This window comes from Carassius gibelio, chromosome B13 (assembly GCF_023724105.1).
Source record: "Carassius gibelio isolate Cgi1373 ecotype wild population from Czech Republic chromosome B13, carGib1.2-hapl.c, whole genome shotgun sequence".
NCBI lineage: Eukaryota > Metazoa > Chordata > Actinopteri > Cypriniformes > Cyprinidae > Carassius > Carassius gibelio.
Window position 1 is genome coordinate 5,726,979 of NC_068408.1, and position 12,527 is coordinate 5,739,505.

Here is a 12,527-nt window from a genome sequence, read left to right on the forward strand (position 1 = left end):
AGTCTAGCAGTAAAACTATCGCAGATCTCGCTCTGTCATTCTGTGTTAAGTCTCTGTGAGCTGATGGTGTCCAGCAGGTTGTAATGCATCTGTATGTACATTTATGTGTGAGTGTCATTGTTGCAGCTGGGCAGAAAATCTTCCAGACCTCAATGGAGGCATAAACTCACTCTCTCCACTGGGAAACCATTAAAACACTTTCAGTCCGGGAAGGCATGAGGGGATTAGCAAGGAACTCAGTGAAAAAGATAGTATGCGATGTGAATGCTAACTTACAAATATATGTATATACTGTATCATTCAGTGCTTAAAAAAAAGATCACTAAAATATAGTACTTAAAATTAGAAATTTTACACAATGTTTGTGTGAATTATGTATTTTATGCCTATTAGAGTGTCAAGTCAAGTCAGGTTACATTTATTTATATACCGTTTTTTGAAGTACAGTTCGTTTTAAATCAGCTTTACATTAATAAAACTAAACATTGACAACGTTAAGGTCTTTGCACACTGAGTCTGAAATCTTTGCATTTGCAAAAATAAATACGACCTCACGTTGTGGTAATCACATTTACATACTGCCTCTGAAATTTTCGTCCGTCATGAAAATAATTAGACCAGGTTCGACTTTCTGCATCCGTAGCAAGCATTTTGATAGGAAAGGCTGACCAAAAAAGAAAAACACCCCCTAAAAATGGCAACAAAAATTGTGCAAAGACATATACCGTATTTTTCGGACTATAAGTCGCACCTGAGTATAAGTCGCAACAGTCCAAAAATATGTCATGATGAGGAAAAAAAAACATATATAAGTCGCATTTATTTAGAACCAAGAGAAAACATTACCGTCTACAGCCACGAGAGGGCGCTCTATGTTTTCAGTGGTAGACTACAGGAGCACTGAGCAGCATAGAGCGCCCTCTCTTGGCTGTAGACGATAATGTTTTCTATTGGTTAATTTCTCTTAGTTAATTTCTCTTGGTTCATGTCAAATTAATTTTGATAAATAAGTCGCACCTGACTATAAGTCGCAGGACCAGCCAAACTGTGAAAAGGTGTGACTTATAGTCCAGAAAATATGGTAATGTTGTAACATTCGTTAATTATGAAAAAAAAGCAGTTTAAGCTGTAGGTCAGCTCTAGAGAAGATAACCGTGTAATTATTCAGCTAAACTTAGTTTAATCGGTTCATCGGTCATAAAAAGTTCTTAATTCATATGAACTTCTGTAAGTAGCTCTGCAGAAGGCTATTCAGCTCGAGTCGGATCAGTAACAGTGTTTCCAAATTAATTTACTTATTCAGCTCAATTCAGTTCAAATTTGAGAGACAAATCATATAAAGAGTGCTGAAATAACTTTGACGTTTGTGCACAGCTGCACGATCCCTGAATGTACTTCCCGTCCCTTTCCAATCTAATCTTTCCTTTTTGGTTTTCTTTCACTCTCATTTTAGCGGAACGTAATTTGTCCTCTTTTTGTACCTCTTTTCCTTTCTCTCTCTATTTCTCACACCCTCTTTAATCCCAATGTAAGAATGACACATTGTGCTTACTAGTAGGGAAAGAAAGCGTGAACGGGAGACAGAAAGAAAGAGAGCTCAGAGCAGAAAAGAGTACAGGGCGCGAGAGTCTTCCTGTCGAGCCCAATACAATGAGAGTGTTTGTGAGCCGTGTGACCTTTGACCTCTGTGGTTACTGACATAGTTCGCCCCTCCCTTCATACAAATGACCACCGATCTCTTACACATATGAATGCACCACTGTACATTTGTTTTTACACAGGCAAGATCCCCATCAAGATCTTATCAAAGATGTTTCTCAATTTATGAATTTTGTGAAAATGCACCAATTTTTACCAGTCATTGTATATTTTTGTACTTTTGCTATTTCATTTGCATTCCAAATAAAGTGATTTTATAGAAAATATTATAATCCATTCATAAACCACAATAGATCTTAAAATTGTCTGTCTTTCAGGGCTTAACTGGAAAGGCTATAACATTACTGATTCATATAATTTTTTTATGCTGCCAGACTGGCCATCATCAGAAAAGAAAAGCAGTTTCAAAGACAATCATTTTTGATCATTTAATTTAATTTAAAGTATTAAACTGAATGATTATAACATGTGTAAATGTAACTATATTTAATATATAATTAATATATAGTAATATTATTTATTATTAATCAATTAAATGCATTATTTTATTTTTTATTAAAGTTTTTTTTAAAAAAACATTTAACATTAAAACTTTTTTTTAAGAAAATGTAAATATATTTAATATATAATTGATATATAATATTATTAGTAATATATTATATTAAATGTATTATTAAAATATAAATATTATTACATTCATAAATTAAATGCTTTATTTTATTTTTGATTAAAGTTTTTTTAAACATTTAACATTAAAAAATTGTTAAGAAAATGTACATATATTTAATATATAATTAATATATAATAGTATTAGTAATATATTATATTAAATATATTATTAAAATATAAATATTATTATATTCATAAATTAAATGCTTTATTTTATTTTTGATTAAAGTTTTTCAAAACATTAAACATTTAAACTTTTTTTTTTTTTTTTTTTTTTTAAGACAAGGACAATCCGGAACAAAGTTGCATAATTTGTGTCACTTCAATTCATCAACTGGCTTCAGATGACTGTTAGTGTGAACGCCTCTTAAGAGGAAAATTTGAAATGTTAAACAAGGACAATGTGTTGTACTCTGCAAAATCCCGCTCTGTCTCGTCAAAAAATCATTTATCCCTAGATGGATTTAACCCTGCCCACCTCGACCCTGACCCACAAAGGGCATCAGGCCAACCAGCAGCGGCTCACGTTTGATTGGTGAACTCTGACCTTTGCATGGCCCTCGTATGACTTCCAGCTGAGGGTCACGGCACTTTGCACGGAGAAACTCGCAGCGAGAACTGAAGGTCCGTCCGTCTGACGCACACAGAGGCTTGCGAGGAGCTCCGGAACAATCCATATTACATTCTTTATCTTGCTCCACACGCAGAAACTGTGAAGATGGACAGAAAGAGATGTTAGCAGTTACCAAAAATACATAGCACACAAATATTGGGTAAAATAATACATTTCATTTAAATACATTTTTTTAACACTTAAAATTACATTTCATTAATTTGGTGTATTTTGCAGTTTCAAGTATTATGTTATACAAATAGAAATTTTTTCCAGTGCCCCTTTTTTTGTGTGTGACAGTGAAGGGCTTGGTGTCTTTTGAGTTCAAGACACACTCCATTCTCTATTGTTCTGTCACATTCATTTACCAAATAATACACACACTTAAACAAAACAGAGAGACAAACTGCATTCACACACCCCTCTGTGTCCGTGTCATGTCTTGTTTCTGAATGACGGATTGCAGGAGAAAGGCGAGGTGCTGACGGCCTCTCATGCAGCGCTTTTATCTGTCTGTCACTCTCACACCTGCACAGGTACGGCCACAAACAACTCGCACACTTGCACTGATTGAAAACTGTGTGTTTTCTCTTTGTTCACTGCAGGAACGTTCAAACACACTGCAAACATCTCCTCATCGTCAGATTCAAGAGTGGACAGGAAATTGACGTGCTTTGTGTCGGGACATTATCTACACAGGTGCATGTTTAATGTTCAGATCAGTTATAATCGTCTAAACTGGTGAATGCAAAAAAAAATTTAAAAAGGTACTGAGACACACCAACACTCACCTGCAGCCAATAAATCAGCCACGGGAAAACAGCGAATGAAAGTAGTGTTGAAAGGAAACAGATTCTTCATATAAAGCTGATGGGAAGGATCATTACCCACTCAAAAATTAGCACTGGCTGTCATCCTACAAATGACTTTTTCTCTGTGTGTGTGTGTGTGTGTGTGTGTGTGTGTGTGTGTGAGGGAGCTCTGCACCTGGAAGATGGTTACAGAGGGGGTTTGAGGATCAACCCTATGCCCCTGGCGATGGGAGACAGCCCTGCTGTCATCTCTGATCGTAAATCTAGAGTTGATGAATGCTGGGGAAGTGTGTGTGTGTGTGTGTGTGATAAATGTGAGGCAAAGAAGCTGGTTCATGCGTAGCGGAGTGTACTGAGTGTACTGAGATTGAACTAATCTTTTTTACTTGCTTTTTGTAATTGAGTTATTGACTATTTAGTCTATCTTAATGCCCCAGTGTGTGTGTGTGTGTGTGTGTGTGTGTGTGTGTGTGTGTGTGCGTGTGTGTGTGTGTGTGTGTGTGTGTGTGTGTGTGTGTGTGTGTGTGTGTGTGTGCGTGTGTGTGTGTGTGTGCGTGCGTGTGTGTGTGTGTGTGTGTGCGTGTGTGCGTGTGTGTGTGTGTGTGTGTGTGTGTGTGCTGAGAGGTTTCTCTTTCATAGCTTACAAGAGAGTAAATGGAGATCTTGGAGATGTTTTGTTAAGGTATGACCTTTGTTTCTTGTAAAATTCCTTAAAAGTTATAACATAATAACCATAAATGAGCCAGTTGTTGACATGCAGTAAAAGTATAAAGCTGTGGATAGCGGCATTTTTATGATGCAATTTAATTTAGTTTATTTTTGTTTTGTTTTGTTCTGTTTTGTTTTTTTGTCACCAAAAGCAAACTGAATAGGAAGGGCTCAGTTTTACTTCTACACTGCACCTAAACTTCAAAGTGGACAAAAAGTGATTTTTTTTAAATCCACTTTTTAGTTCAGCAACCATTCAACATTATTTTATTTTATTTTATTTTATTTTGAAATCAAATTGAACCTTGAACCTTCAAGGTGGATTGAAAGTAAAATTTAACTTCACCTTTCAGTCCACAAATGAATTTTTATTTTTATTTTTTTAACAGGCATGTAAGCGATACATTCATTTCACTAAATCACACCTTCTTTGAGATTTAATTATTGCACTTGACCATTCGCAATTTCAAAAAAAAATTCGATTGGCTGCAGTACATCCTCTCTCTGTGTGTGACAGAAAAATATGTTTCAAAAGGACAACAGTCCTCTTCATCATCCTCTGCCCTGCCACGACGGGCCGCTTTCACTCCTAATTCAGAATATTTATGACTGAATGAACATTAAGTTGTGAATAAGAGGGTCTTATGTCTGGAGCTGGTTGTTTGGGGTCTGTGTGCGCTGGTTTGTGACTGACAGACTCTTGCTGTCTGAGATCATGGCTGACACTGACCCCCCTCGAAACTCACAGTCCCACCACAGAATCTCTTTCTTCCCCTCTCTTTCTCTGTCTTTATCTCTGACAAACACACAGTCTTTCTCTCTCTGTTCTCACCCTGTTCGCTCTCTTGCGTTTTCTTTGTGTCTGTCTTCCACACATGCGCTTTCTTTATCTTCCCTCTGGTCTCTGCAGCTGTGACCCGGTGCCCCTTCCGCTCCGTCATTCTCAGCACTGCTGTCAGGGAGCTCGCAGGAGGCCCGACAGAGATGTCAGGAAACAGATTCTGCCCGGAGTGCCGCCGAACCGACCACAATCGGCCGCGATGGTCATCTCGCGATCGGAGTTCACAGTCCTCCCACTCGGGCCAAGCGATCGCGGCCAACGCAGTTCAGTTCTGTCACAGCCAGGGTCCCAGATATGGACAAAACCAACACGACCACCGCAGAGACCTCATCGTGGCCAAGACACATTTTGTGATTCAACAATTCAGCATTTTATATCGACCCAAACCAGACCCCACAAACCCAGACACGGCCAAATAATCACCAATCAATTCAACCGCAGCCAAACCCAGACACGTCCATTGAGCATCACCGGAGGAATCTGAAGCCACCCACGACCACGGCCTGTATACAGCATCAACAGCTGCTCACAGAGACACCAGAGGAGCAGCAGAACCAGGCCAAACAGACCTCAGACGCTTTCTGCACCATGAGAACAGTGACAGGATCGCATTCAGGACAAACATCAGAGACATCTGCGATGCCCATGCCGCTAGACTTGATCGTTTTTATTTATACAGTATTCATCAGTATTTTTAATTATCTTTTATTTTTATACTTTCAATTTTTTATTTAATGTTTCTTTAATGTTTAGGAATATTGTGCTTTTTTCTTAAATATGTATATAGCCTACCTTTAGGTTAAACTTATATCAGTAATATTGGTACTTTTTGTTAAAGTACATATAAAAAATTAAAAATAAATCCGATTTACTTTATTTCAGCCTTTATTTAGATTACCCCAAAATGTTTTTTAATAGTTTTAGATTTAGTCAACAATACTGACAACTCAATACTGACAACTTGTTTCAGATTATATTATATTATATTATATTATATTATATTATATTATATTATATTATATTATATTATATTATATTATATTATATTTCTGTGCCACTAGCAGTGTTATTTTAGTATTATTTGTATATACTAATATTTACATTATCTTTTATTTTTAGATTTTCAGTTAAAATTTTAATGTTAGTCTAAGTATTATATTATATTATATTATATTATATTATATTATATTATATTATATTATATTATATTATATTATATTATATTATATTATATTTCTGTGCCCGTAGCATTGTTATTTTAGTATTATTTGTATATACTAATATTTAATAAATTTTAATATATTATATTTCTGTGCCACTAGCAGTGTTATTTTAGTATTATTTGTATATACTAATATTTAATAAATTTTAATATATTATATTTCTGTGCCACTAGCAGTTTTATTTTAGTATTATTTGTATATACTAATATTTAATAAATTTTAATGTTAGTCTAAGTTTTAAATTATATTATATTATATTATATTATATTATATTATATTATATTATATTATATTATATTATATTATATTATATTATATTATATTATATTATATTATATTCCACTAATAGCACTGTTATTATAGTGTTATTTAGTAATATTTAGTATAAGTAATATTTAGTATTCTAAAACGTACGTTTTCAAGTAGATTTGTAGATGTGGTTTCTAGGTGTTGCATTCTGTGCATGGTCAAAATTTAGTAATTTCTCCCTTTTGAAAATTATTATTAAAATGTCCCAGGCACTTTTAAGAACCAGTAGTTCTGTAAACAGCAAATCCTCAGCAAATGCTCCAGAATCCGAGCTAAACGTCAGCACTGGAGCTCTTTATCAATGTTAGTGTGTGTATGTGGCACTGATATATGACCACCATCATGTTAACATGTCTCTTACATGACATATAATGGCTCTTCTAACCTACTGCAGAGAAGTGCAGGCAAAACAAGCCACTGTCCTGAAACGCTTTTCCAGTCCTCCACAGCTGCTCCGCCCCCCTTGTTTTTTCTTTTCTCCATTTTTATCATTGCCCCACAAAGAAAAGTCAATTTAGATGAAAAGCGAAGCAAGAGAAACCGAAAAAAAATGAGGAGAGAGAGAGTGAAAAAAAATGACAATGACATATTTTTCAGAAGACCCACCAGCACACAAACCTCAAATCCTATTACCCCCTTTTGGCAGTGAGGCATTGTGGGATTGAAAGCAGGGGCCAATCTCCAGCAGAGAGTGCATTGTGCCCCACAGAGGGCCACATGGGGGCCGAGGGGCCCCAGAAAGGACAAGGGGGGCCTCCAAACCACAGACCCAGAGAGGCCCCTCACACCTTGGCCGCAAAGGGTCAATGGGGGCCCGGCAAAGAGTGAGAGAGAGGCCGCAGACGTGTGAAAGAGTCCCGACGGGGGCTTCCTGGGATTGGCTAGGCATCGTTAGTCTCCAGCATAGTGGAAATGAAGAAAGTGACAGTCTAGATCCAGGCTATTAACTCAATCAAAGAGAAAAGCCTTTAATTGCTGTGAAAAATCGGCAAGAAAAGGGAAAGCCTGCTGCTAGTCATGTGTGAAGGATGAGAGGGAAAAAGATGTTTTTTCTTCTCTTGCAGGTGCATAGTTTTGCGTATGAATAACGGTCTCTTTGGACAGCCCCTGTTATGAAGTGACTGATATACATGGGTTTCAGCAGGGAGGTGTGGAACTAAAGATGAGTTTGAACGGTTTCAAAATTGAAATGACAAAACGCTTGTGTCTGAAACCACCAAAACATTCGATTTTTCTCTCTGTTAAAGAAATAGTTCACCCAAAAATACAAATTCTGACATCATTTAGTCACCCTCATGCATTTCCAAACCTGAACTCCTAAAAATAAGGGTTCTTCATTGGCTTTTTTTGGTTCCATGAAGAACCATTAACATCCATGGAATCTCTCCATTCCACAAAAGTTCTTTAAAATGAAAAAGGGTTCATTACGATGTTTTTGATATAATAAACATTTTTCAGAATTGTTCTTCACTGTGAAAATCCCCTTTTAGAACCGTAAGTTTGTGTGTATGACTGACTTACTTTCTTCTGCAGAACATAAAATATTTTGAAGAATGTTGGTCACCAAACACTTGACCACTGATTTCCATTGTATGAAAAGAAACACACACACACACACACACACACACACACACACACTGAGACATTTCTCAAAATATTGTATTTTATGTTCCATAGAAGAAAGAAAGTCAAAATGCTTTGGAATGACATGAGGGTGAGGAAATGATGACAGATGTTTCACTTTTTAGTGAATTGCCTCTCTAAGTTGTTAGATCCAGCTCAGAAATCACCTCATGAAAAAAATGTGTCAAGAAAGCAAATGTGGAAAATGTGTTGCTGTAAGTGGAACTGCTGCTGAAACAGAACCGTTCCTAATGATTTTCAAAGGTATTTGGCACAGCTGAGTTATGATTCGTCTCCTATGCAAATGTGACATCTGATATTCATTTGCAACAGTTTTACTGGAGCACAGAGACTGAGCATGTGTTTATTTCTTCATCATTTTAGTTTTTAATGTTAAAGTCTCTGCTCTCTGTTTTTTATGACCATTTTGCACCTTGTTTTGCTGCTGTCACTTTAAGACTTTATGAACAGCCCCTTTGCATTTGAAACAAGTTATATGAGTTACTCAATTTTGCACATTTCAGCCAGAAAAAAATACTAATATATATATATTGTTGGTAAATATGTTTTCATATAATTTGAATAATAAAAAAATCTGTTAATTATATGGTGAATCTTATGATTTGAACTGGTTAGTTTCATATAATCACAAGAAAAACTATTTTTAAGGTCTTTATAGTTGTTTTTCCACATCTCTTGACTCTGTCTATGGATTCTGTATACAATTATATTTAAGAGTATAAAATTAAAAACGGGTCTTTTATTTTTTATTTAGATTTTTATTTACTTATACAATTTTATTTATTTTTTTATTTTATTTATTTTTTTTTGGCAAAAGCCCTGTATTAGAAGGTTATTGTCTGTTTGGAAGTATCGTTATATCTGTAAAGTTTTTATGTTGTGTGTTTAGGATTCAATAAAAATAAAGTATTTTGTGAGTATTATTTAATATAATGATGTTGTGTCAGTTACTGTGTGTTTAATAAATGCTGTCCCGTCCTTCAGTTACAACCTCTTCACAAAAGCTGCATTGCAACCCGAAGTCAAGACAACAGCTCTGAGATCAGTCTGCTTACAGCAAGTAATGTGTGTGTGTGTGTGTCTGTGTGTGTGTGTGTGTGTGTGAATGTAGATGAGGGTTTGCACTACACTGATCTGCCTCCCACATTCCGCTCTGCCAGGCTGAGTAAGAGGAGTGAGATGAGATGACCTCTGACCTCCAGGTTAACTACCCACAGCCATTTGTTAATGTTTAAATGTAGAGGCATCCCTCCTCGACTTCTAAATAATGAGCAGTGGGGCATCGACCAGAGCGTTTCTCTGTAAATCACAGCACTCTGATTCGGACAAAAGTGCATTCCTTCATGGATTGATTTAAGGTTTGGTTACATTTACTGTTCAAATTTGACAATCTTTTCACACGTGAAATCCGCACAAATAGATATGTGTATTTCGCGCTGGGTTCACATTGGTCTAGTAAATTTGCTGCACTGGCCAATAGAAATTAGCCTGACTACGTCAGACTTCCTACTTCCGCTCAATTTCATTTCGCTTCTGTACTCAGTCTGATACAGCGTCAGAGCTTTCTGTTTGCCACCGGTCTGAAAACAGCTGGGCCAATCAACGAGCAGAGGGCGGGCTGAGAGCCGTAACATAGATGCTAAGCATCGAGTTTTAAATTGTAGGTTAGAGAAATCGAAAACCGAAACGACCGCGGAAATGGGAAACGAGACACGGGATGCAATTCGCTCTGTTATGGAGAACATTCAACTCTTTTTCAAACTGAAGCCAGAACAAGAAGAGTGTTTAACAACAGGTTTACAGTGGAAGTTCAATCATAGATTTGAGTTCGATGCATGATGTCTGTGCTTCGATGTGGCTGTACAGGCGCATAACATAACTAAACGTATCTGATTGGCTTACGGGTAACCAATGATTTTAAACTTCAGACAAGCGCCCCCTAGCGAGAGAGAAAACACTTCTCTATTATGCCATTCCAGACTCTGTCTACGAAGCAAAGTGAAGTAGCAGAGTCTGGTATTACCAGGCTAAATAGAAATCTGCTTGGTTTGAAAATGACTTTTCTCTGATTTGTACTTCATTAATTGCTACACTATCAACATCTGACTTTTTTGTGCACACAAAATTTTGCTAATGCGATTGTATTAGTTTTCACATATTGGCTTCTACCACTTTTTGTTATGTTTTTCAGCTGGCAGCTCTTTCTGATCAACCAAACCTGACGATGGACTAGTACAGGTGAATTTGACACCTCAGGATGGCTAGTTTATTTAAATAGAGCCCTGCTGCTCTGTAGCGAGAGGTTCGTACCCAGAGACTTGTGTGAAATTAATTCCGCTGTTTACTCTCTCTCAAATAACAGCATATCTTCTCAATCCGGCACGGGCTGCAGCAGGTGCCCATGAGACCTCGTCATCACAGGCCCTGATTCATGCCCGTTCCACATAGCTGCCATCCCAGAAGGCCGAGCAGCAGCAGATGCCAGCAGAGAAACACTGACAGCAACTGTATGTCTGGCCTCGGTGCTAACAGCCTCCATCAGCACCGAGAACACTATGCCAGGTAAAAACTCAGCGGTCTACGGCCCAGAGTGAAATCACAGCAGTGCGCTGGCCAGTCAACACAGTGAGAAAATAACACTCTTGGGATTTTAAATCAGGGTTATTATAGTGAACTAAAACCATACAACAAAATAAAATAAAATTGGTTGCTTGAAATACATATTAACTGAAATTCAATTTTTTTTTTACTAAAAATAATTTGGTGTACTAAAATGTATTTAATTTAGTATATTCAGTAGGCTACTTTTCTTAGTACACTAGGTATTTTGTCAATTTGATGTGAAAACTGAAACTAAAATAAAAAACTAGACATACTTTTAAAAAAACTAAGAAAAATTACAAAAACACAACAAAATTACTAAAAATTTAACTGAACTGTAAATACAAGAGGAAAATATAAAAACTAAAACTAATTCAGTACATAGAAGCTTTCTGTGAAATGAACCAAATAAATTATAAAAAAGTGTAAATGTATTTTATTTTACCTAGTTGCCAAGGTTTTCATAAAATAACTAAAACTAAAACTTAAAAATTACTAAAAACTATATAGACAAAAATAATAAACATGATAAACAATATATAAAACGAATAAATTGATAAAACATACAATTGCTAAAAATTTTACTTAAAATAAAATTTAAAATGTAAAAATAAAAACTGAACCTAGAATATTGTGCTAAATTAATAAAATAAATAGTAACTGGAATAAAATTCAATAATTTTTTTTTTTTAGCTGCTAAGTAAACATTTTGTTGACTAAAATAAATGAAACTAAAAACAATCAACTACATTTATGAACAAAAGTTAAAAAAAATTTAAATAAAATGAGAATGTGGATATTACATATGAAAATAGTAAATATAAAAATAAAAACTAAATAAAATTATTAATAAAAACTGTATCAATGATACTACAATAACTGCCCTAAATATAGCAAATCAGAAAGAGAGTGACTTTTGCTCTATTACTGAGATTCTCGCATATGCATTTAACAAATGCTTCTGTATAACATTAAATATTACATATATTCTTTGCATTTTGTTGGTGCATTTGGTAGAACATTTGATAGAACAAACTATGTGAGCACAAATGCAAAAATCCCAGTCCCAAACAACTGCAAAGCACACTTGATTATATACAACATTTGTTGCAATTCTTGACAGGTACACAAATATTGACTATTTACCAACATTTATGGATAAGAAAGTGGGCCGTTTCCTGTCTCACTTTTGAAAGTGCAGACCCTCTCTGGATTTCAGCAGGGGCCAGTTTGGTTGAACATAAATGCCTGGGTTTCGAGGTGCGTCAAAGCTGCTCTGTGTCCAGGATCTGGGTGGACCAGAGTGCCTGTATCTCTCTCTCTCTCTCTCTCTCTCTCTCTCTCTCTCTCTTTCTCTCTAGCGTTCATGTCCCACTGGGATGAGCTACACTCACTCTCTCACTCAGTTAATGGGGAGCGGCTTCCCGCAATCAGCAGTCCTAACCCTG

The 12,527-nt window shown here is 36.0% G+C and overlaps 1 protein-coding gene across 4 annotated transcripts in view; it reads right to left on the reverse strand.

Moving 5' to 3' along the window:
- Positions 1-12,527, reverse strand: part of smoc2 (SPARC related modular calcium binding 2) — a 31,309-nt gene that overhangs the window by 17,402 nt on the left and 1,380 nt on the right. For all 4 annotated transcript variants that reach the window (XM_052571683.1, XM_052571681.1, XM_052571684.1 and 1 more), the window contains exon 2: positions 2,876-3,038. In XM_052571683.1, coding sequence (XP_052427643.1) covers positions 2,876-3,038 — 163 coding nt within the window. The remainder of the gene's footprint in view (positions 1-2,875; positions 3,039-12,527) is intronic.